Source organism: Bombus flavifrons, chromosome 9, assembly GCF_040668555.2.
Source record: "Bombus flavifrons isolate JBK064 chromosome 9, iyBomFlav1_principal, whole genome shotgun sequence".
NCBI lineage: Eukaryota > Metazoa > Arthropoda > Insecta > Hymenoptera > Apidae > Bombus > Bombus flavifrons.
In genome coordinates, this window is record NC_138450.1 from 9,318,544 (window position 1) to 9,345,241 (window position 26,698).

Consider the following 26,698-nt stretch of genomic DNA (forward strand, 5'->3'; position numbering starts at 1 on the left):
TTTCCGCAGGTTGAGGTGGCGGCAACACGCTACACGATCCCATTACTCTGAGCCCGGCCATTATTATATTTTGTATTTAAGTAAACTTCGATAGTTGCTGCTCTGCTCGAGTTACCATAACGATCCCGGAAGAAGTTTCAAGCGGAAGAAGGGAAGGCTTTTCTTATCCATCTCCGTTTCCACAACGAACCGAATCAACGAGGTCGCGTAAAACGATCCCCCTTTAGCCTTTAAAGTAAGCATTCAAACTTCCTCGCATCCTCCTCTCGCGATGCCGCAATATCGAATCGATCTATTCAATTTTGCCAACCGCGAAGAGATAGAAGTTCACGAAGAACGAAGCGAAGGCAAAACAATGCCCAGCGAGGTTTGCCGGTCCAATTTTACCACGCGATCGAATCATAGGCTATTTTCCGTGAAAATGGAGAAAACCTCCCATACTTTTCCTCTCGGTTTCCCCGTTTCGAGTTTCGTTACGGCACACCTTTGTAAAGCTGGCTAAAAATTATTCGAAACTTCTCCACCTTTGGTTGGTACCGCGCGAACAAAGGTGTCGGGTTGACACGGAGGAAAAAGGAAAGAATGGAAACACGGTCGAGGGGATAGTTTTTGATGCTGAAGCGGGCTTGCCACGCTAGGAACAACACCGTCTCTCGACGACGTGCTTATTAAGATTATAAATTAACGCACGTCAGCGTCGACTTTTCTAGCTGGTAAGCCTGGAAAACGCGTTAATTCTTCGCTCTTAGGAAGCACGTAAACGTTTCGCTCTTTCACTGTCCACCACTGTTAAATCATTCATACAGCATCCTGTGTTCGCGGTATCTCGCTAAGAACAACGTCATCGACGTTCGCTGAATACACTTTTCCGTTTTATCGAGCATAAACGTGAATACAAATGGAAATATCGGATTTGTGTAATGACGAACAATGTTCTAATCAAGGTATATTACGCGCGTTTAGGATGATACAAACGTTTCAGGGAAAAATGTTCACGGTAAGACGCACGGTAAAACGTGGTCCTTCTTTTTAACGTTACGACTACCGAGATTTTCAAAGCAGTCGATTACTAATTTTTTATAGAAACGTTAAAACTTTGTTGAATATAATGCATGTTCCTCTTCTTTCGTCCTATATCTTTTCACACACCTGCTGCGTTTATTTCCTTGGTACGAGTTTCCTACCTTAGTCGTGGTCAGTTGTAGCGCTAGAAGCTGTTGGAACATTCAATAAGATATTTTCATAATATTCTATGACAGTTTTGCTGGTTTCTGTGTGAAAGTTGAAGACTGGAAAAAGGGGGTAAAAGTTGTTGGAACATTGTGACCGCCAAAAAAACGCAGTGGCGAACGCGGCCAGGTCGTAAAGCGAAGATCCTTTCAGAAGTTTCGCGATCGCAGTATGTTCAGCTTTAAAAACTTCGGGAAACCGCGCCGCCTTCGCATGAAATCCGTCGTACGATCTTATTAAAGCATCGTACTTAAAGTTCCCAATGGCCGTCGGGAAGTTAAATGAAAATTTGTAAGCTCCGGCAAAACCTCCCTTGGGGACGTGCTTTTAATCTTCAGCGTCGTGTGAAACATTTTCTGTCAAGGATCCTCCTATCGTTTCGCAACCTCGCAAGAATATTAGATACGCGCTAACCACATATTCGCCAACGAACTCTCAATATTATCGAATCAAACGTTTCTCTTCCTTTCGTGAGAAATTCAACTCACAAAGACTATTCGCGAGAATTTGTTTTCCGTGTTGTTAAAAAGCGTAGCTACCGGTGCTTTTTGACTTTTTCGATATTTATTCGGAAAACGTTTAATCGCATTTGTCCGATTTTATCGAGCTTTTTAGATTACAAAAAAAAAAGAAAAAAAGAAAAAAACGCGCCGGAATAAAATTTCACTCGCGAGAAGATTAACGTGATTTCTTTATCTTTCAAACATCACAAAATCGAGTCAATTAATCGTTCAAAATATTGACATAAAAATGTTCCCTCGTCTCGGAAACTCGGCACTTTCCAAGAATTCCTACGTCTCCTTGGTCCCGTCGTGAAACGAACTTCTCAAAGACAGAACTGCTCGATCGGCGGCGTTCTAAAGCGTGAGCTCGCGTTTCGATCGCTAGCAGCCTACGAACCAGCTGACACGCACAATACGATAACTATGCCCGTTGCTGCGAATGCGGCCGATTGCATTTGCGGAGGGAAACGGGTCGTATGTAGGCCATGGGACGCGAGTCCTTGTGTCTGTCGAGCAGCATGCGCGCTAGACCTACATTAGGGTGGCCCAAGTTCACCTTCCACCGCATCGCCATGGATGCTCGCTTTTCCACGCATCCCTTCCGGTCGAATTTACGGTTCAACTTCCGTCGACTCGCGCCATTAAACGTCAGCCTCGCGTCGACGACGGAATTCCAGATTTGCCTGCTAGCAAGACGACGCCCTACAGATTTATCGCGTCGTGTCTACGATACGACGAGTCACGACTCCGTTTCTCAACGATACAGCGACAAACAATTTTCATTCGTGCCTTTAAATAACGAAGAAGAAAGTGACTGGTCGTCCTTGAAATTTTATTTCTGTTTTGCTTCTTATTTTCAAATGATCGTAGAATCGATAAAACGTGAACGAGTTGCGCCGATTTATACGGATATTTCTTCGCGCGTGAAATTTCATTTGGACTGCTATTCACCGTTCTACGTGTAGCTCGATAGATTAAAACTCGAAATTCAATATGGAACGGGTCGTTAAAAAATATTTAACAAGCAGTTTCAACGTGAAATATTGCTCGCTTATTAAGCAGAGAAATAAAATAGGAAGGCCATTAGCAAAAATTCCTGTGACACAGCGACTCGATAAGCTTCGTCCAGCCCCTTGCAACGGTACACGCTCGTAATACATTAATAAGGTCACAGACTAACATGCGTCGATGTAGTTGCCTCGACACCCATGACCTGATTCTGCGAATTAAGTAGCTTCCGATTATTAAAGCCGGCGTTATGACGATTTATTGTAGGCATTCTATTGGAAACGCATTTTCAACCGGCTGCTGTATCGTTTTTATCTTCCATCGTTATCTGCGTGTTTTCGTTGCGTGCATAGAAATAATGGTACATATCTTTTTCATAGAGTTACGTAGCTGCCGTTTGTCTCGTTTCCTTTTTTCTATCAACTCCAATGTACAATACCGAAGAACGAATAAGAATACTGTACAATGTGCTGAACATTCATTTATAGATTTATCGTCGAATATCAGCGTTTCAATTATTTCTTTAACATTCAGATTTGGTTAAAATTCGAGGTCAAGGTAAATACGAGGTAGATCTACCAATGGGAACTCGAATGGCGCGATATCGACGTGTCCGGAATTACTCGCAGCTAGATATGCCTTGCGGGCAACCAGTTGCACGTGCTCGTAGCTAGTGCAAGATATGACCGTAGAAATTTTCTTCGTTTCATTGCGAGACTGGACTAAAAACGCGCGATAACCCCCCACGCGCGCGATTGTTCGTATAGCGATTATAATTATCGAAGTCGCTTGACGATGAACGTGTCTCGTTTGACATCAACCGATGTTTAATGAGTTATCCGTAGCTCGCTCGACTTCCGCGAGAAAACTTAATTGGCAGACTGAAAAATGTCCCCTTGCGGGATGAACGAATTCCCTGTCCCAGGAATCAAGTCCCTGAGAAACAACCAGACAGTGTATGAGAGTATTCTACGTTCGAGTACTTCACGGTGGTTGAGAGATTGCTTATGCATTACTTTACGAGGCAACTATGTTTATGGTGTTGCGTAATAACCGGCATATACCTACTTTCAGTTTTAACGTCCTGCGGGACCCATATATCTTTCTAATACGGTGCCGCTGCCAAATATTGGTCGGGTAAACACTATACCGACGTAGTTTATCGCAAAATCGGGCCTTTGAGCGCTTTAATAAAATTACCCTGTACGGCTTGCCTCTATACCATTACTTGCTTAATATACATACTCTACAAGAGCAGTGCCATAATTTATTGTATTCGTATTTCGACTCGACGGGATAAAGCTAGCCGAAAGAAACTTCTTAATCCGGTCTTTGAATAAATAATACCCTGCAAGAGATTAAACGTATTCTTTCTTTACCATGAAGGTGAACGGATACGCTTCACAACGTCCGATGTAATCGTCTAGGATTAACCGTGGATTAACGCTCCCCCTGCTTCCAGCCTCTTAAACCACTTAATTCGTAATTCAGGCCGGTGTCTAATTAGATAATTAAATTGGATCGCCGTGACGGTCGAACCGCGGATCTTTTGATCGTCTTGAGCTGACTCTTAATCTCTTAATACGAATCTCGGCTTCGACTTCTCGGCCCGACGAATACAAACAACCGTATCGTTGTATAAATAGTTTCATAACTATGACCGAATAATTCAAATAACTTGTGTATGGTTAATTATCGAATTTCTCTTAATGCACTATTCCTCCCTCGATAACGATAATTTGTGGACTCGAAGCGACGAAAATGCTTGTGCGTGATACGTTAGAACAAGTTTCCTTTGTGAATAGGGGAAATCGAACTAGTTGCCGCTGTTATGAAAACTATTGAACGCAGATGAGAGTACTTGTAGAATTACGCATATGACCGGAAATGTAACCGTGTAACCGTGTGGTAAGTCAGTCGAAGGAATATTCGTAATTCTAATCGTCGACAAGGATTCAATTATCCTGTAATGAATATCGATGGTTCGTGTTACTAAAGGGAAAATAAGAATCCTGTGTTAATAAGAAAATCTTATGTCTTATGTTATGGTCTTATGTTAATAAGAAAATACGTGAAAGTTATATCTAGAATTTATATATTTGAAACGAAGAAAAGGAAAGAAAAGGAGAAGAAGGAAGAAGACACGGTGGGAAAGGATTGTAAAAAGAGGATTTTCTCCTTGGTTAAATTTAATAAAATACGAATAGAACGATTGTGACGGATCTAAGATAAAACTGTTGAATTGGAAGTATCCGCTCGAAAAATCTCTTTATGAAAGCGGAGCTGCGCTTCAAGATAGTTCAAATGGTTACGTAAGCATCTCTTACTTATTATCCAATTACTCCCCGCGAAATCGGAATATCTAACAATTAATTTCACGTGCGCGCCAGAACAAGCCTCGCAGAACAAGTCTCTGCTCCGCAGGGTTAATTATTCAAACTGATTAATCGTTCTGTAATTATGCATTCGGACCACGTTTCATAAAAAGAAACCACCCGCCCTCGGCCCCTTCTTCCCTTTCCGGCAGGCTGCAATTAATAGCGCGTTATCTTTTCTACTTAACTGCCTTTTTTCTTAATTATAATTTCCCGTTGAATTCTACGGATTCCTCGATTCTTATACGAGCCTCTCTTCTCCCAATTAATCGAACGTTCCGATTAAAAGACAATCAAAGATACTTTTTCTTCGCGATTTAATTATTTCAATCTCTCTGCTTATACTTTATTCTGCTGGAAAGAACGGCGTACCGTTCTCTGTTAATTAAAGGAACAACCATGCCTGTGAAAGATATTACATGTCTCGCGTTAAATCGTCCAGGAAGTAAACCAGCAAGCCGGTGTTCTGTAAGACCACGCCGGTTTCCGTCTCGCGATCGTTAAACGTCGAATCACGACAACGACGAGAAGGTCTGGAAAAAGTGACATCAGACTGAAAATGCATTTCCATCTGTCGTGCACACTGACCCACTTTTCCCGTTTTCCGCTCCCACAATATGTTCGCATTACCCGCGTTCGATACGTTCCTCGCATTCTCCATCGTTCGCTTCCAGCCACCAGACCTTTTAAGTCAGCTTTTTAATTTCTCCCCAACCATTATTCTCCGACCATTATTATTCTGTTTCCCGTTTCTATCTTTCTCCCACCCTGGTTTTTGGCTGACGAAGTTTATTACAGTTCTTCGGAGAGATCGTATGATATTTTGCGAATTCCAAGCTCAAAAGCCCGGATATGTTCACCAGGGAAGGAGCACGAGGAGTTATGGTTCGACGAGATTCGCCCATCTCTATAGGGGGAAGCAATCACCATCAATTAGGCGAATTCTACCAAGTCGAAATCTGTTTCGCGTCCTGGAGTGCCAAGAGGATGGCTCAAAGCTTATTGCAAGTCAAAGCCAATCCCATAGGATACATCGGAGAATACAGTCTTGTCTCTGGTTTATGCATTTCTCACGAACATATCGATTTGACTTGCGTCGATTTGAAATCCACGCATCGTGTCCTATGCATTAGGAAAGTCTGTTAAGGTATAAAATTTAGTTGCTACCTTTGCACCAACGTTCAATTACCTTTAGCTACTTCCTTGATGTGGCGCAACAGAAACACGACGACTCTCGAGCAAGGGCGAACGCTGATTGATCGCGAAACGGTTATTGATAAAGAGAAAGTTTGCCAGGACGAGGCAGCTCGAACGAAACACGCGGAAACTTTTTTTAATATCATAACAAGCAATATTTTTTAGATTACGAAGAGGAAAGATACTAAAAGATATTTGTTTAACTGCAAAACAAAGAGGACAATTTTTCTAACATAAGATCGATAATCGACAAAGTTAACCGAAGTTAAAATTTCTTTGCCAATTAAAAAATAGAAAACGTAAATTATCGCCTTCTTTCCCTGTAGTTTTCGCATGTGTATAAACGTTTGCTACAAAAATCTGTTTAACTATCGACCAATGGCATAGTCCAAGACTTTCGCGTAGTACAATATTAACATTCACGTCACGACCACAACGTCGGAAGTCAGAATATAAATGAATTATCATTTGCCACGAATCTCGTGGAGACTGAAAGCTGCGCAAATATTTGATATAATCGTGACGAGTAGGGAAAATTATTTTTCGATGCAAAACCAAGCAGAGAACCATCGCTCTTTATAATCAAAGTTGAGCAAAAATATGTGTGTGATTTTTGTTTTAAACTTCCCAGCATTATGCGATGGATCTTTCATAACATTGCATTTTAATTGCGCTCGATTATCACTAGCGAGGCAACGTCACCAGGAAATGTGGCTCGTTTGCATACGTAATCCTCCGTGAAAATCTCGCGTTACAACAAACCTATCCACTTATACATATTCACCGGGAGAAAAATCCATTTCCATATGTAACGTTTCATCGAATCGAGGAAACTGCCGTGACAGCAGCGATTGCGTATTTTTCGTTTGACGTTACCAGGGCGTACAATATTGTCAGACCATTGTAATAACACCAGAAGACCAACAGTCGACGATAACGTAGAAGGATTTTGCAAATATACCTCGTTGCTTCGCGGTAGGTTCGTTTCGTTACAAAATAAGGAAACTCGATCGAGTTGACGAATACCTAACTCGGAGACGAGCGTAGATATTCCGTCGAGTCGAAATACACGAATAGTGTGATCATGTTCTATATTGTAAAGGTATAACATGCGAATTAATAAACAATACATAATACGCGTAAGAAAATGACGATAGCTAATATCCTTTGATCGTAGTAAATAAATAATCGTAAATTTTTAACATGAAAATAATACTGATCAGATTTGTTGAGGTTGACTGATAGAGGAACGAGTGAATGAATTTGTAATAGGAAAATATATTGAAATAAATATAGCTATAACTATAAGTATTAGGTCGTCCGAAAAGTTTCTTTCGTTTTACAGTATTTTATCGAATTACGTATGATCCATTTTGTTCTATCAAGATAAAGATTACAACGTTCGACAAATTAGGTTTCATGTTTGTATAAAAATACGTTGTTGTAGAAGACGTGTCCGTAAAAGAAAGACACTTTTCCGACAACCTAATATAAGTATTAGTGTATACTGATCCGTATCCTCACGCTTACATTGTTACAATACAATAGACGAAGCTATGATGGGGAGAATGTGCATATATTTATAGCAAAGGATATCACCAAAAAGTTAACCTTGTAGACCTAGCTAAAGGTTACAAGAAACAGCAATAGAAATCTACTTATAGCTCTCTCGTAATCCGAAACAAAAATTATATTCAAAAGCACAATAATATGGACCTCTCCTTATTTCGAATGTTTCTGTTTCACTAAATTCTATTCTCCAGGTCACGGATATACAAAAGAAAAGGTGTAGAGTTTTTTTTTTGAAGTAATCATTTCAACGGAATTGACGGAGAAGAACGCTAACAGTTAATGTTCAATTGTGGTGTGCAACAATAGGCGAAAGCACATGCAGTCAAAGTTTCGAGTAATTCGAACAAGGGGTAAATGAAACGTAACGATCATAGGACTTCCAGTTGACGCGTCTGGGTCACCGACAAACAAACTTTCCCCTGTGGGATAACGCATCCGCATATAGAACAATATTTAGGTATCAGCGGGCAATAGCTAGACTGAAAAGCCATGGCCAGCGTTTGTACGCGGCCGACACTCTTCGGTGAAAAGTTGAGCTTCGAAACCACGGGAAACCCGAAGCTAAAAGCTCGCTGTTTCCCTGGCTCGTCTGGAAAATGTTTCATAGCTCAACGAGAGGCTTTCAACGGTAACTTTCTACTCCTATAGAGTTACTCGCGTCAGGAAAATCTTTTCCCTTCTCCGTGTTCCTCCATTTCGTACAATCTGCACGTTTGCAAGGGTCGATTGTGTTCATGCGATACAAATAAAAAGGAAAAAGATAAAATTCAACTTCGATGGACTCAAAGGGAAAATAGGATGATAAAAAAAAACCGCTTCCGGAGATTTTATATTTTTCAATTACAGAGCTCGCGATTTAGCACTCGCGGCGTTTATCGTTGCGTTTAGCACGGCATTTGTATTCTTTTCCACTAGACGTGTACTCTTTTAGTATCTCGACGAGTACATTGTCCACTGTACAAGTTCAACGGTTATAAACAGCCTTTGAATGTAACTTATTCGGTATAAATTAGGAAAAGAGTTGACGTCTAAGTTTCGACAATGGTACGCAAATTCTGATAAGCTTTCGATGGTTGTGTGACAAGAAGATATTTACAATAGCGGCATTTTACCAAAATATCTCTAAATATTAATCCCATGCAAACGCTTTGAATCTTCGTCGCGTATGTCCGCCTTTTAATCTCGATTCTGCGAAAGAGCTTGGTGAAACGAAAACCGCGGCTTTTATCGCTTTTGCTTCCATTTTTGTCTTTTTTCTTCTTTGCTTTTTCTCCGGCACATGACACCGAAACGCGGACGAGTCACGCCAACTTCCGCGTTCACTGACGCGCGTATTCACGATCATAACCCGACAGTATCGCGAAACCTTCGAAACAGAAGCGTACCGTGCTGCTTTACGGCTTTGTCCTCCGCGGCCGAAATCTTCGTTGGTTGCGCGATAGAATCCACGGAACGTTGGTTTCGCGGTAAATGGAAGTGCAGCGCGAACTTCTGCAACGGCACTTTGCCTGCACAAAGTTTTTCAGGCCAAGAATTTGCATGCATTTCTGTCCCAAGCAAAGTAGCTTGCAAGTTTCGAATTACCAGGCATTACGTGCCGCCTTCTTTCCCTTGTACGTCCCATTCGGTGATTTTCCCGTGTTTCTGTCCGACCAAACAACCGAGATTATTACGGAAAAGTTGCTTGGCCTTCGGCTGACTTCATCGACGACGAACGTTTTATACTAGTCACGTTCGAAAGGTTGACGATGAACGAGTTAGGACGAAATATTGTTGTAACAGAAGCGTAAACTTCCCTTCACCAAGTATCAACAACAAGATAAAAGTTTACTCGTTTCGCTCGGCTCACAGGGTTAAGCAAACTGCAAACAACGTGTCGTTCGTGGCTATTTGTTCGAGCCACATTTTCCAGGCGCGAAAGTCGTACGGTAGATAAGTCGGTGGGGGAATTATTCGAAGAATCCAATCGGAAAGTTATTCGTCAGGGAAGTTGAAGATATCCGATCTCGTTTTGTTCGTACTCGTTTCTGGTTTCCGTGCACCCTGGAACGCGGATCTTATCGCCTAAACTTCCTTCTTCTTCTTTCAGTCGGTCATGATTCAAAGTATATTCTCCTGATGGAACTCCATTTGTCGAAAAATTGTTGGCCGAATAAAACGGACAGTAGAACAGATTAACCGTGAATCCTCTTTCGATTTAACAAGTTTCCAAGTTATCCAGGGGATTTTTTTTTTAAACGAAACGCCATGCGGACCATCGCGTGAACGAACTTTTCGGGAAATGAGATTTCGGAATAAACGCCTCCGTTTCCCGCTCGGCGAAGAAAGAGATCCAAAAGTTCTCTACGAAACTTCGGAATTTTATTTCGACTGCTTCGTATTCGTTCACTGTCTGTCACTCTGTTCCGCTGTTTCGCAATTCGCCCGTCCCGTAAAACCGATGAAAAAAAGGTATTCGATCTGATAAGAGAGTCGTTCGTTTACGACTCTTGTAACGCACACGTGCTTTATATAACAAAACCAAGCAAACAAACAAAAAAAAGAACAAAAAAGAAAAAGAAAAATATGTTTGTAAAGGTACTGCGATTCGACGAACCATCGCTGCAACTATACATCCTCTTCGAGACACACTAAGAGAAATACGAGTATAAACTGAAACGTGGAGAAATACAGGAAATACATTTCGTTAATTCTCTAATTTACTCTCTGTTATCAGTTTATTACATCTACGCAGACCTGAAGCGAAAAGCACTCGGGAGATGGCTTTTAAAATTTCCCAGCGTTTGCATTTATTATTGAGTTAGAGCGAAATTCGCATAGAGAAGGAAGAAATAAAGCTGAACCCTTATCTCGTACGTGCTACGTAACGTTTGTATTTAAACTTATAGTCCGTCGAGGTCTATCCGCCTCGAGGAACTTATTGCGTGAAAATGGAAAGAAATGAAAGGAGGCGAGCCATAACCGTGGGACAATATAAAATTTCCATATTTAAATTTCCTCCTTCAGCCGCGTTTTTACGATTCACTCGACCACTCCTGCGAATATCCTACATTTTGATTAAAATCACCACTTACTTACGAGAACAGAGGAGAGGAAAAAAGGGGAGAGTCCTCTAATTCTTCTAAAGTCGGTTTCTCGATAATTAGCTTCCTTCAAGATGATCGAGCAAAGCGGTAACGTGCAGATACGATGGTGATCGATTGGAAGAAAAACGAGCCTCGCCTTGGTACCGCGAGAAAGACAGCTTGAGCACGAGAGAAAAAATTAACGTTTCTTGCTGTACTGCAGCGTAGTAAGTTAGCAGCTATCTGTGAAATACGAGAAAAGTTCCACCACGGTCCATCCGGGGCTTCGAACTGACGCGAAACCCCGCCACCGACTTGACTTCGTTTTCCTCGCGGCTGAATAGAACTCGTCTCGTCGACTCTAACGGTGTGGAAAACACACAGAGATGAAATTTTTCCGCGTGAAATTCGGCTATCGAAAAGGGATATCCCAGTGCATTGCATCGATCTCGGAGTCATCCTGTCGGGCTGCCGCTTCACGTTCCGATCTTTCTACTATAAACTTTAAGGTGATAGTAGAATTCCCCTTGAAAACTTTCGAAACTGTGCCGCGTGGCGAAAGATCTTCTCGCACGGTCGAATTCTTTGAAAATTGAATCGAGTCGCGCTCGGTTCGTTCCACACGCGTTACATAAATACTCGTGTAGAGATCAATGACTTGAACACACCCGGAATTTCTATGAATAGTGGGCGATGCGATGAATCGATGTCAATTACCGAAGCAACGTTTCCATGTGCATCTACGTACAATTGCTGTGTTTAACGAGAAACCTATTCGAGACGGATATAAATATACGATGACGGAATAAAATGAAACGAAACAATGTTGATATACATTTATGTAATTTATACAGCTGCCTAAGCAGCGAAGTGTGACCATCCGTTCGTGTACGGAATAATAGAAACCCTTTAAAACGAAAGCCTCTCGTCGATGAAGCTGCTTCTAACACCGTAAATCTCGCACAATCTCTGGCAACCATACACCTCGAGGAAATGCACCATCCTGGATTTCTCGTGCTTCAGAGTGGAATATAAAATAGATCCGTAGTAATTGTCAGATATTTTGCCTTGCTTCGCGCTGATAGCAGCCATTAGTGGCGATAAAAAACCTACCCAAATAAAAGTTAGCTGACGAGAGGTGGATACAACCGTTCTTAAAATTTGATGCGTCAAAACTGTAGAATCCGAGCGCCTAAAAGAGACATATACTTACTACGTTGAACCGTGAAGTGTAAGTTCAAGGAAAGAAGCCTCTGTACGCTCTTCCTTCGAATAAACCGCGTAAAAAGCCTGATAGTAAAAACGCGACAAAGTTCTTTCCTCTTGGGTCGGTGGTATCGATCGAAGGAGTTTCTTGTCGGGTTTAAAACGTTTGATTGAAAAAGATACTTCTGGCGCGTGATACCGCTCTTACCATCTTTTTTTCTCTTACTCTTCTCTTTCCTTTTTACAATGGAAAATTCATCGAGATAAGACTTTTTATTCAACTGCCTCGAACACACATCGAAAGACGACCAATGTCGTCCAGAGACTCCGATAAATCTCCCAGTAATCCCGATCGATCGTGCTCGCAAAGAAAGCTCGCGTTTTCATGCAGTGGCGCGGAAACATTGTACTCTTTCCCCGTCAGTGAAAAGCGGCCACAGTGACGACGACACGTTCGCATGTGCAAGGGAGGAAGCACACCGTGACGTTACAGGCAGACTGCAACAGCTTGCCCATAATACGGGGGCTACGCGGACTTTCCTCCAGGCTTTACATGGCCGAAGAATTTCCCGCTGAAATTTCTGTTCCACCAAAGGGCTTTTACCAGCGGGCTCTTGCAAGAACTTTCGCAATCAATTCTACGCGCGTCAATTTGCAACTTTTACACACACTTCCGCCAGGCGCTTGTACACTCTGTAATCTTTGTCCAAGTGCGCTATAGGTCTTGCGCTTTTTCTTTTTTCATTCTCCGTCCGCGCACAATTTTTTAGTCGCACGTAAAGTCATCTTTTAGGTAGCTTTCCCGATGCAGTTACACCTACATTATCCAAATAGCTTTTTCACGTAAGATTTACATCATTTTCGTGGCTTTTAGTCACATTTAATTAATTCTCTTAGATGACCTTGTTCGCGGTTGTAACGTTCACATACTTAAAAAAAAAAGAAAAGAGGATGTACTTTTTTCTTATTTTTATACTATTTTCTCTTTTACACCCAACCTATTTTTTTTTCTCTCGCCAGAGATTCCACGTTCCTTTGATGGAACTTTATTGCAAAATCGACTTACTGCTTTATAGAGGACTTTTACAACTTTTTGTTTCTGGACGACTGCTCTTTCTCTTTCTCTCTCCCTCTCTCCCTCTCTCTCTCTCTCTCTCTGATACGAATTAGCTTCGATTAATTTATATACAAGTGACGAAAGAAAATTCTAAAGCTGTTGGATCGTCTTGGTTGATACAAAGTTTAAAGTATTGGATGAAACTGAGTAGCATTAATTTTATTTAATTATACGATAACCAATTACTTCGAACATCCGGACAACGATAATTCGAAAATCTTGAACGAATTTCGGGAATAACCGAAGAAAACTCCATGAAAATATATTCTCCTGATACCCTAGTTTCGAACACGATCCATCAGGATGAAAGCGAACATGCTAACCGCGATATCTACGTCCGATATTTAGAGGACCTTGTACCAGATATTTCTGATCCAAAACTTAACTACTTCGACATGAGCCGATGATGTACTTGCAAGTTAACTATTAGGTTGCCCCAAAAGTTGCTTTCGTTTTATAACGAGATAATAGACACACAATACTTTTGGTTTTATATTATTCTATTGAATTACATATGATCCATTGTCTTGCAATAAAACGGAAGAAACTTTTATGATATTTGAACAACGTTGTGTGCAACATCTACAAACGTCTATTATATTCCATAATAGACGTTTCTTCACTTTTCTTCAAGCTTTTACTACAACCTATTTAATCGTGTGTTCTATACGGCGGTAAAATAAAATTTGCTTACTAGAATTGCTAAATATCGTAAGTTTGCACGTTGTAATTTGCATTTTATATATTTTATACATGTATTTTCTACGGAACTTTTTACGCCACTCTTTGCCCCATTTTCCTACAAAACCCACCTAATGTTCATACTTTCTCGACAAAAAACACGACAAGTTTCATTCAACGCTAAAAGCTGTCAAGTTTCGTTAATCAAAAGCTATTTTACCCGAATAACGTTAACGAAACAGCGTGTTAACAATTTTCTAGCAACGAAACATAAAAATGCAAAAAGGAAAGAGAGGACGATTAAGAAAAGCTGTCGGTGAATCTGCTGCGACAGGCTGATTGCTTTCTAGATGTGCGCGTCAGAACGCAGCCAGCTTTGAAACCAATTCCGCAACAGCTTGCCCATAACTCGGTTCGCGGTGGCTTCTCGCGCAATATATTCAGTACATGAGCCTTAAATGGAATTTATGCTAATCGACGCGCTGTAGCTCGCAAAACTCTAAACAAAAGAGAACGTCAAACCGGCGAATCGTCGAGGAAAAAGCTTTGACGCGTGCGGTGGTACTTTAACGAGGCATTGGCCGCGTGATTCGAGCTCTCGAAACGACCGATTCGGTCCGTCGTTTAGTCTGGTCCGTTCGCGATTTCCACCGACCAAAAGAAGGAAGTTTATCGGTCGGAGAACAATCGCAGCCTGTAAAAGGTTCAGCGAGTAATTTAATGACCCTACTACCTCCGGCTTTAATTCATTAGCGATTTGGTAACGAAGCAGGCTCCTTGGCGAAATATTATTTCCCCTGATTATGTAACTCGGTGAACCAAATGTCTTCCTCGAAGGGTAAACGTTTCGCTCTCACCCCGGAAATTCTACGGAAACGTGACGCGCTCGTGTTAAAATTAATCAACGCAATGGCGAATTATCCGTTTGAAATTTCCCTCTGCTAAACGCTTACAGCTATTAACATTTACATACAGACGTTTTATAGGGATTGCAAACGCAACGATTCGTAACGTGGTCGTAGAGTCGTCAATCACGGGACAGAGCGAAACCTCGAACCTGAGAGGAGATTGTCCAAACTGTTGTTTCGTGAGGGCCGGGAGGTTCTCAGTGGTATACTTCTATTAGGCTCCCAAGTTCATCGTTATGATTGAAGCCAATGTAACACACGCAACGTACACATAACATTGGTTAAGTGACGGCTGGACGCTTTACATGCACAATATGGACCCCAATTGCGGTGCTGTGTGATCGATGTTGGTATAAGGCCAGCGGATTGGAAAGTTTACCGTGTCTGACAATGCCAACGCGAAATTGCCAACATTTACGGAAGTTCCAAACTAGTAAATTCTATATTGAACTCGTGACGCGTAATATGTATTCGTGGCTATGAACAATCGCTACGGTTTTACAATTCCATCCGACGCAAATCTCAATTCGGCTGCCAGATTTACGATGCTAACGTAAAAATATGTTTGCCAACCTTTTGTAAACTTTGCCGATCCGACACCAAGCGCATTGATAAAACAAGCAAACGGCGCAGAGGAAAAAGTATCGGATCGCAGCGTACGCATCCCGTGCGGATTAACGTCACGCGTCCGAACAATAGTTTCCACGGTTCTGTGCGAATTTGTTTCGCAATAATCCCTAAGACAGCGTGCCAAATTGCGCAGCTGCGTCAATTCGCGATAAACTTCCTCTTCTTCGCTTCCTCTCGCGGTAACGATAAGAAACGCAAACCATCTTCCATGCGTACGCTTCCGATAAAGTTTCGCGCAACAAAGATTGAGCAGGACTTACTTCGAAGCAATTTTGCAACCGCAACTTGAATCGGGCCGATGCATTTCCATTCAACGGCAGGAATTTACTTGGACTTGGCCTGATAAATCGTTAATCGTCTTGTTGCAACACTATAGTCGGCTCGTAGGCTCGCACGTTCTCGTCAATTTTTAAAAACGAATTCACGGTCGAAGACGACCGAGCTTTCCCTTAAAATCACAGCATCTACGCTTCTTTCGGGGGACTATCGTTAGCTTATCCTGTCCAGAAGAGAAGAGAAACGACGAGGGAAAAGTGGAAAAAGAGGAAAGAAGTACACGCTCGAGCGCTAACCTACTTGGAACTGTAAATGCGCTGGATCCACTGCATTCGCAAGCGCGTCACTGTATCACCGGAGGGTCCCAGCCAATCTCGCATCACGATGGCTCGTCTACGATTTGAGTAACTGTCCTATTTCGTTTCTTTATGCCCGGCTACGTGGATTTCTTTGAGAAAAAGACAAGCTCTTTGGGCGAGACTTTGCTAATCGTTGATGTATCTCGCTGCTACTCTTGCTAAGACGAATGGTTCGTTACCTCGCGTTTCACGACGACTGTTGCGAGGACGATCTCTGCTCTTTCCTTAGGGTGTCAGATTATCCACTTCAGACGGGAGATTTTTTTCTCAAATTCTTCTTTCAATTTCTCGACGAGGTTAGACAACGCGTGGTTCAAAATCGTTCAGGAAGATGAATCGTGCGGAAACGTCGCGTCGCGGTGATGTCGTGACGCAAACGCGGTATTGTCGCGATATATCGCTGTGGCGTTGTCGCGTTCTATATTTCGGGACGTCCGATCGCTCGTAATTCGTCATTTTATATTCAATGCATAAATTTTTCGAAGGATCGATACAACGCCGATGCAAAAACGCGAACAATCGTTGAGCCGAGGAAAAAATTCTAACCTCGTGATCCGTTCGCGCCCCGTCTAATACCACGACTATCGAGTCAGCTACATTTTCAAGCCATCAATTTGCATTTTCCAAGAATTCCATACGAATCTTCGAACCCAATAATCTCGTGCGGTGTCTTCGATCGTCTGCGAATCCGAGATATTCCAATATATACGAACAGAAGAAAAGGGGAAGGTTTTCGATAAATATTTTTCCGCGCAATCTGCCGCGTTTCCGCTGCGTTCTATCCTCGCTGCTTATTCATCGACTTGGCGGAAAAAGGAGGATGCTTGACGAGACAAAAAGAGAGAGCGCAAATCGCGTCGATAACGCAGCCAGATACGAATTACGAGCTCTTGGACGTGGCCATTTAAATTATAGCCGCCACTTAATGCGCTCGCTACATAACCAGAAGCCCCGAACGACTCGACAACTTCGTAGAGGCCGCGTGCCAGGAACTCGTAATTGTTTTGAATTAACGATACTTTAAGCTACGGCTCAACTCCGTGCCACTACGGACGCGACTCGTCTCTGCGCGCTTACTCGCTCTCCGTACGCTCCTCCGTAGCGATTTACAAACATTCGATTTTAACGTTTCTTAATTCAGGTACCCGCCGTGCCATTTGCCGCAGCATCGGCAGAAAAAATACGAGCGAATGGAACGAAAATACAGGCACGCTACGATGAGTAAGCATGTTATAAAAAAAAGGAAGAGAAAACCGAGCACAAACATCAAACTAGAGTATCGATTATCCCACGCAAGATGCTAGAATTCCGGCAGGCGAGCGTATGCGCGCGGACCGACGCCGGACGTCCATTAAAAAAGCTCAAATCTGACCCGATTCTCCAAAGCGCCGCCCCCGTGCATCCCTATTGAAAACAGTTTACCCTCTGATAAACTCGCGATACAACGTAACGAATTTTTATCTATCGAAGTTAAACAGGGTGGTTGGTGCGACTGGCCAAAAGGCAGAAAAAGAGGAAGGAAAAAGTATCTACAGCGTTGGCAGGGAGGGGAAAAAAAACTGTATCTCGTCTGGCGTGAAATGATTTTTTTATTAATTCCGACGAACGGAACGGAGAATAAAAAAGGTAAATGGAGGATGGCGGAAACCGGGAGAAAACAACCGACGCGCTTTCGAAAACGCCGCGACACGTCCACGGTGTTATCGATATTACATTTATCAGCGAGGTCGCATCGAATGCTGCCTGCCTTTCTACCTTTTTCCTCTTCTTCCTCGTATTTTTTTTTTAATGCGCGTCCGCTGGACTCGCATTTTCCCTGCTACGATATTTTTCTTTTTTTAATGGAAAATAAAAGCAGCGGGGGAGGCACGCGATGTAACGGTAGGTTGTCACGGCTCTCAAACTCGGCAACAAACCAGCGCAGTTATTGGAATCGCATTAATCTGAAAGAGGCGAGGTCCGACCGAGATCCGTATCTTTCCACGATATATTCTACCGTTGGCAGAAAAAAAAAGAACGGTACAAATCATCCGTGGATCTCTGAATTTTCATTGGGACAGATCAATGTCCGTGTCTCTTTCTTTTTTCCTTTCCACGTACGTAACGATAAAAATCATTCGATACACGTTGAGGTTTGCCAGGAAAAGACGAATGAAAGACACCATCGTGCGTCGATATTTCATTCCGAGCTTTTAATGGCGTTTCGATTAAACGTTGCCGAGAATCTCCGGTACGAGCAGCTCGCGCATTATTTTACGAGTATGCGAATTCTTGCCTGTATAGAATTTCTACGTGCGATTCGCACCATCGCGTCGCGTCGGTCGAGTGTGCCCTGGAATGCTCAAGACGATGCGGCAAACATGGTTTTTTCGCCTCTTTGTAAAAGAAACGGCCGTTACGTAGAATCATCGCATGGGTAATTGTTTTAAAGCAATCACGGAAAAATCCTGCTCGTTCCAGTTTACGTGGCACGAATTTAATGACGCGATTAAAACATCCTCGGAAGAACGGTTCTTGCTCGCCGGAAGGAAATAAAAGAAAGGCGAGATCGTCCGACTGGTAAATTTTTCATCGCTTTTTCAATAACAGAACGTCATTCGGTAACACTCCAACATCCTAGCGAAGGAAGCAAAAGGAAGAAAAATTTGCCACATTGGAACGCGGAAATCCTTGGCTTTAGTCTACAGTGAAAATCTGATGTCAAGGTTGAGGATGGTAGCCAATTATTTTCACGATTGGACGCGTCAATCCAACAGGCAAACCACAGAAATCCACGGTTACGTAATCGGCGGATGATCGCGGAGAACGGACGAAAAAAGAAAGAAAAAAGGGGGGAGGGAAGGACAATAGAAAAGACTTACCGCGTTCAAATCGATCTCCTCTTGAGAATTCAGGTCCGGACACGTGAAGATCGAATAGCCAGTCTCGAGGGAATTGTCGGCCCGTGTGACACCGACCAGAATCAGCACCACTAAGCACCACTTCATTGTCCACGCTGGATCTGCAGCTGGAATACTTCCAAAGTCCGATGTTCCTCTTTCGTGTCACGCGCGCGCCAAATCAACCGGTCGAAATGCTCGCTAGCATGGACGTTGTCGATCGCGATCGTCAGCCGTTCAACGAAAATATATTTCACGTTGCTCGCTCACGCTATGAGATGCGATCTTTCGAGACAAAAAACGCTCGGTCGATCGAACGCTGTGTACGTAATCACTGGTGCGGTTGGTAGGAGGAATTTTTTTTTCCAAACTTCAACGCGACCGATATTCGGTCGGTATAACGACGAGAACGAGAGACGACATCATAAACCCCGTCTCTACGACTAATATTTTCCAAGCGAGTCACGCGACTCCCCCTGTTCCTTCGCTCTCTGTCGCTCACTTCTGGAACGCTTTAATTGAACGCCTCGCTCATCCCCGCGCCGCTCGTCGTGATCGATGGTTCAACGCATCGCTCTCGATCGTCCGGCGTTTTCTAGCTCTCGCTGGATCGCGTTTGCGAAAGGCTACGTGTACTTGGGCGATCCGCTTTTTTCGCCAGGCTCTTTCAAGCCTTTCGCCGCAGGAGCATCGTAAACGGTGCTCGATGAAGGAGAACAATCGATACGGTGTCTCGATGAACGACGTCGCTTATCGTGGCTCGTCAGGGCGCGCGCATTTTACGCGGTTACTTGCGAATTTTTCGTGCAATAGTCGAAGCAGGTAACTGTCGGACGAAACGATGACACACAGACGACGAAACTCGAGAAATTGTAACCTTGAATTCTCTGCTTTTAGACCCGAACAAGTGTGGATCGAAAAACGCGGAGATCCACGAAGACGGACAGCAATGGTGACGCACGAGAACACTTGAATCACTGGCAAACCGTCCTCTTCACGAATTAATAAGAATCGTGATGGATCACGCGATCGATGCACTCGCAGAGCGTGAACGATGATCTACGGTCGCGTGAATGACGATCGAGCAGGCAGGGATGTGCACGCGGCGCAGTCGTAGGGCACTCTGACGTTCCCAGTCTGCTTGCTGGTCCTCGCTACGTCCGTCCGTCCGATCGTCGCGACGCCTCCACCAGAGCTGGGAGGGGAGCGGGGAAATAAGAATGGACCGTACGCGTGCGATGGGAATCGTGGATTATTGGCGGGATCGAGGGGACGAAGAAGGCAGTCTTCTTTTCAGCTGCGAATCAATTTTCGGCGAAGGATGCGCGAGAAGCGTGGATCCGTTTCAATTCTCGTCGTATCCCGGAATATGGAATCGATCGTTAAGCCTGTTTTATGTAAGAGTCAAGGGAAGTGTAACGTCAATTCATATCAGAGGCCGGATGTGTGCAGGTTTCACCGCGTACCCTCAATTACCCCAGGGACCCACCATAAACTTAAACTTTTTAAGTTTATTATTTTTGTAAGTGTTATCTGTTTATGGTTGGTCCTTGAAACAGTCCCTAGGTTGTTATACGCCCTTACTAATTACGGGGAAAGCAGGTAGTTACCTAATGGGAAAAAGCCAATACTTGACTAACGAAAAAGCTGATTTTTCCCATAAACAATATCACCTACTAGCCACGTTGGTAGGAGGCTTTCTCCTCCTATCTTCATTTATTAACATGGCCTATATAACCAATTGGCATCGTAGATCGTTACCCTCACTTTTCCTAACGGAAGGTGCGGACAGCGAATCCGCGTTGTTAATTAAAAAGAGCACACCCGCACCGAGGTTTACTCCGTAATGAGACGGGAACACCTAGGGAGAAATAGACAAAACCTACGAATAGTGAACATCTCTCGGATCAGTCTCAATTATTGTAAACCTGTGCTGTGCTAATAAATAAACCTGGTTAGAAAGTGAAGACAGTAGCTGTTCTTGTTTTTAGCAACTAACCCTCAATATTACGTGACAGAAGCATGGTACGGCTACGATAAAACCGATACTTTCCCGATCCGCAAGTTTCCGATTCTCTCCAAGGTTACTTGAAACAATGTACTTTGCGTGTAGGCAAGTAGAACGTTCGCCAGGCTTGGTATATCGCGTATTTTTCAAGATGAGACGACACGAGTTACGATGCGGAAAAATATAAAAGTTACAGTTGTTCCTTAACGTGACAAACGCTTGCTGTTCGATTTTTTGACGAGAGACGTTTTAAATTGCCCTCGTTGGATCGTCTCCTCTGACGTGGAACATAGGTTTTCGCGAAGGAAGAAGAAGATGAAGAAGAAACAAAACCGGTGGTGGTTCCGCCACGGAATCGAGGATTACGAGAAAGACATCGACGAAAGGAATATGGGCGAATGATTGTCGCGTCGAATCGGTTTTCAATTTCGTTGGATATATGTAGGTCCAGCAACGTACACCGAATTGGCAGAACTAAATGATAGTGGTGGTCGACGAGTACCTCGATAATCGTTAAACGAACGCTAATTTTACTGCCCCATCGATTCAACGCCCTATCGAAGCCGCAAATTAATGTTCCATTAGAAACTCATAAACGCAGCTCGTATAATTTTTCCAATTCGATCGATATACGTATAATCACATAAAATCGTTCGACTCGTTCGTGTTTCAATTTTCCTTTAATTCTTCTTCGATCGGTCTTAATCGACCGAGTCCTATCGCGATTAAGATAACTTGAAACTTTTCAGAACAGCGTAATCTCGTAACGCCGATTAAACTATTCCGAAACGTTTGAATCTAACGATGGCTTAAAATTGGTCGTCAACATTTTTATGAATCATCCGCGTGAAAGCCTCGTGTCATCGTTGAATCGTGGGTGGAAGATAATTGAGACTTGGAAGAATGCAGAAGCGATGGAGACGATGGAGAACGAGAGACAGAAACTCGGCAAGTTGAATAAAGACGGAGACAAAGAAAACGTAACTCGTGCAACGCATCGCTCAATGAAAAGTTAATTCGTTCGTTCAATCTGCCTGATGATTCGGCCTGCGGGCTGATAAACCTCGGCTGACGCACTTCACAGACATTTTATCGGCGGAACGAATCACGCGGCCAGATACATCCAGATGGGATAAAGGCGTTGACAAGATGATTAATCGACTTTGGATAGAATTCGCAGAAAACTCCTCTACCGAACTTTGGAAAATTGCTTGCACCCTTTCCCTCTTGACAACCGCGTCCAATCGATTCTTAACTTATACCACGTGACTTAACAGTTGTAAATAGACTGCGAACGATCGTGCATTTATCTACGGAAGCTTAAACGCGCAACGATGATACAAAGTAATTGTACTTGTTACGTCGGGCGACACTGTACCTAGACAAAGCCATACACCGCGGGCCAGACAGGAACCAGATGTCCGCTCATCCTTACTGCGTACCCTCAATAGTCTTAAGGACTCATCATACATCTCAGTAATTTGCTAGCTAAGATCCTTCAGACCGAACAAATATCTTTGTTTCTAAATCATTTTCTAAAGATTATTGTCTATTACGGCTTGACAGGGGAAAGTTAGTTTTTCTCGCGTACGATGCTTCCCACTAGCAACTTTCTATCGAGGGCGGCTAAGACCCTTCCTAGTCCACCAACCTTCGTTTATCCAATCAGAAGCAATGTATACTGCCCTCACTTTCCTGACCAAAATGTCATGAACAAATTCGATGGTCCCGTGCGCTAAACACACCCATCGCTAGTTTTCCTTCGACACAGCATCGTCACTGTAGTTTACTTATTCTACAACGTTAGAATAGTCAACAAGTCATTGACGGGTTACTCTCCTTAAATCAGTCATTTACTTAACGTATACATACTCAACAGTGTACCTCATAAGTGTTGGAAATAAAAACTCTATAACCTTGTTAATCGCAGCGTTATACTATCTTAACTACTCCTATTATTTTAACGGAAATCAGAGGATCGATCAACTCGTGGTGTCGATTATTATAATCGTAATGGGAATTTACGACTCCCGTTGACGTGTTTCCCGCGATTGGTCGAAAATACAGTACTAACGTTTAAAGGATAAAGTAAATGTGTATTTAGTTGTGTCACATTCTAGTCATAGAACTGTCGCGAGTATAATACCTCTTTCTGTGAAATCTGTATCACAAGACCAGTACTCGAATAAAAAAAACGCTGTGTGTCTGGATTATCGCTTTATGCGCGCAATTCTCGCGTCCGCTCTAATTAATTTACCGTTGCAAACTGAATAAGCCTTAGGTGCAAATCAAATTACAGCGGGATAACGGCGAGTAGAGCGACAACTCTTCTAAAACGATTAAGCGGGAATCAGCGAAAACTTACGAATAGTTTGCTTGCGGCGGGTTTGAAATCGATGGATAGGCTGAAATTTAATTTCTCCAGCGGGCGCACTTTTTCCCCTTAAAACGAGCAAAGCCGCATGATTATCGTGGTGGAGCGAAATTCGATAAATTTGGTGGAATTTGTGCAGCCACAAATTGCAGAGTGTACACAGCCGGTGTTTCCAAGTTTCTTGCGCGTTATCGAACCGAGCCAAAGAAGCGACACGGTTGTCCGAGTGTATCGCAATAACGGTGAACTTTCTCTATCGACTCGATTCCGAGAAATTATTAGACTCCGAGAACAACATCGCGGAAAAACAATGCTACTAAAATTACAACGTTTAAACCCGAGGATTAACTTACAGTTAATTGTCATCCTGTCGTTATAGAATCTCCTCTAAAGCACGATTTCAAGCTTCTCGAAAATGAATTCTAAAGAAATCAGTATATGGCGTGGATATAATTCAAAATGAGTTGGTCCTGTGGCGCAACGGATAATTCAAAATGAGTACCAATGTACTCCGTAAAAATCAGCAGCGATCGCAGCAAACGACGAAAAAAGAATAAACAGCCATACGAGGCAGGAGAAGGATCGGGGACGATTCGCAACATTTTAGCCGTTCGAGATTTCCGCTTCCGCACGCTTCTAGCGAGGGGATTAATTACGACGCGACGACGATATAACCAACTGTACTGAGCGCCATTACGTGGCAGTTTAAAGCCAAAAAAAAGAAAAGAAAAAGCAAAAAGGAAGAAAAGAGAGCGGGAGAGACAGAGAACGAGGAAAAAAGTGCGACAAAACTAGAGGGGAAAAAGCGCAGCTAACGTGAAGAGCGTTTTTAAAAGATTTACCATGACGGTAAGACCGCTGCGATTCCGCTCTCAAAGCCGATCCATGTTAAAAAATATCTGAACGTATCCCAAAGGTGGATCGATCGCGACATTCTAATTGAGAATTTAAATGCATGGCCGCGACTCAACCGATTACGATCTGGATTATTTAGCAACGAAAACGTTGCTTCCCTGTTATGAATTTATTTCCCTTAATTTATTACAAACAGTTTGATGGTTATTTATTAGCGAGGCCCGTTACACTCGATTCACTGGAATTTCATAAAACGTGACTAGCAATCGTGCTAGGGAAAACTGATTAATTCTGTCTGGCTGCTGGACGAATCGTTACAACGCGCCGGAAATATGCCTTTTCCTCTAACAGACGACGCGTTTCCGTGACGTTTCGACACGTCAATCGTTACTATACGTCGGATACAGCGAAAAAGAGACACTGCTCGCTGCGACGTTAAAAAACTGTCGATTCTTATCAAAATTCACCACCATTTTGTTGCTACCGCTATGCTCCAACATCGTTCGCGATATTTCTAATATTCTCCTTTGCTCTCCGCGCGATCTTATCTCGTTTCATTTCCCACTTGATGCACCACTCGTAACATCCAGACTTTATCTTCTTACTTCTCCCTGTATTCGTTGCCGTGTATATGCTTCGAATACTCTACATCCCGTTTATCAAGCCTGGGAACGTAAAAAATTATTCGATAAGCAAAGCTGCGACCCGCTCCTGCGATTCTCATAACGAATGGCCATCTTAATCTTGCCTATTTGGAACGATAACATGAATTTGCATAACGATAGCTGTTACACCGCGAGACCACCGTCTTTTTCCTTGCCAACTTCAACTTCTTCCACTTTATCTTCCTCTTTTTTTTTTTTTTTTTTTGTCTCACATCTATGTACCGTCGTCTTTGTCTAACAAAATGTTATAACCACCATTCTGTAGACATCTTTATTCGATGCTGTGTACACATTGTGCACAGAGTGCGACTAACGCGACACAGCAACGTTTAAGTACAGAGTATCTAAGGTACGGAGCCTAATCTAAATAATAGAAATAAAAAGCAACGGTGGTAGAGAGGCGAGATCTTGAGGAAACAGCGTACAATGAATATTCACTATGCGAGAAAACAAAAAGGAAAACGAGATCGAAACGTTTTAACGGGGTTAGATTTGGGTAGAAACTAAACGATATTTCGTTTGCTCCGGGCACCTACCCTACGAATTTAACAATTTAATAATTGCGTTGCCCCTCTGTCAAGACGAAACTTCGGAAAGTTCCTGTATTGTGAAAATTAAAATGTATAATCTGCGCTTCAATTAAAATGTATTACCGAAAACGGTATAAGGTGAGTTCCCTTACAAAGAAACCAATGTATAATTTTGCTTTGTAAGCATAACATTTTCCCAGCAATTATTTAATCCTACTTTCGTTAACGTCGCTTTGTGATAAAGTGTTCCTTTCACGTTGAACTCTGTTTCGATCGCGTTTACACAACTTGCATATTTACATTTTCTGCCTGTGAACACGACGCACATCGACATAGTTTGCTCTTTGTATAGAAAACTACAGGTTTCATAGTGTCCCTGGTGCTCGCGGACCTCAAATTGCAAATTCGAAAGAGGAAAACAATTTTCCCGTAATTAGCGAAATAGAGATGCAGCTGGCGGGGAAAAAAGGTCGTTATTAGACCGACTTTCTGGACGTTTTGGCATGAATTTCGTTGGAGAATATTCGATGGAGGGAGTAGTACATGCGGCAGAATAACAATTATTCTCCTTGGAAATACAGAGCAAGAGAACATCCGTAGGTAGTTGCAGGGACGTGGAGCATCTCTACACTCGCAAGTGGTACAAGTCAGTAACTAGTCAACCGTCTCTGCAGAATTCGGAAAAAGACCAAGAATCGGACAGTTCGTCCGTTTAAATTAAATTCAAGTAGCAAAATATCACGCCGCGTATCAATCTTCCTAAACATCCTTCGCATTTTGTGCTCAACTTTTATTAAATTTCCTACTCTAAAGTGTCCTAGAACGCGAATCCGTAATTTAACCAGATTTATTCCCCAGCAAGCATATCGACGAATTTATACACGATATTCCCCTGGAGCAATAGGTTTCGTTGCACGTCATTAACAGAAACCGAATTGCGCATTCTAAATTACTGTGCGTTAATGTCTAACATCAAGTAATTAGCAAATTAATTATTCAATTAATAGAATTTAATAATATCGAATTATCATGGTAGAGCGTAACAAATGATCCGTGTTAGAGAGAGAGAGAGAGAGAGAGAGAGAGAGAGAGAGAGAGAGGGAGAGGGAGGCTGGAATTTATGCTACGACCGAGGGGCGTAATTTATATTTTCTAAAGGACCATTAAAACCGAGCGAAACGACGAATTTACACAGGCGTGCAATAAAACGCTCTCGACGTGATGTAAAATTCAGAGGTAACGGGTTCACGCTCGACGATG

General features: G+C 42.7%; 1 protein-coding gene across 1 annotated transcript in view; it reads right to left on the minus strand.

Moving 5' to 3' along the window:
* The window catches only part of LOC138183031 (uncharacterized), a 58,561-nt gene extending 38,420 nt beyond the window's left edge, over positions 1-20,141 (minus strand). Inside the window, exon 1 of the mRNA XM_069119549.1 lies at positions 18,989-20,141. Coding sequence (XP_068975650.1) covers positions 18,989-19,114 — 126 coding nt within the window. The 5' untranslated portion in view covers positions 19,115-20,141. The remainder of the gene's footprint in view (positions 1-18,988) is intronic.
* Positions 20,142-26,698: the final 6,557 nt, after the last annotated feature.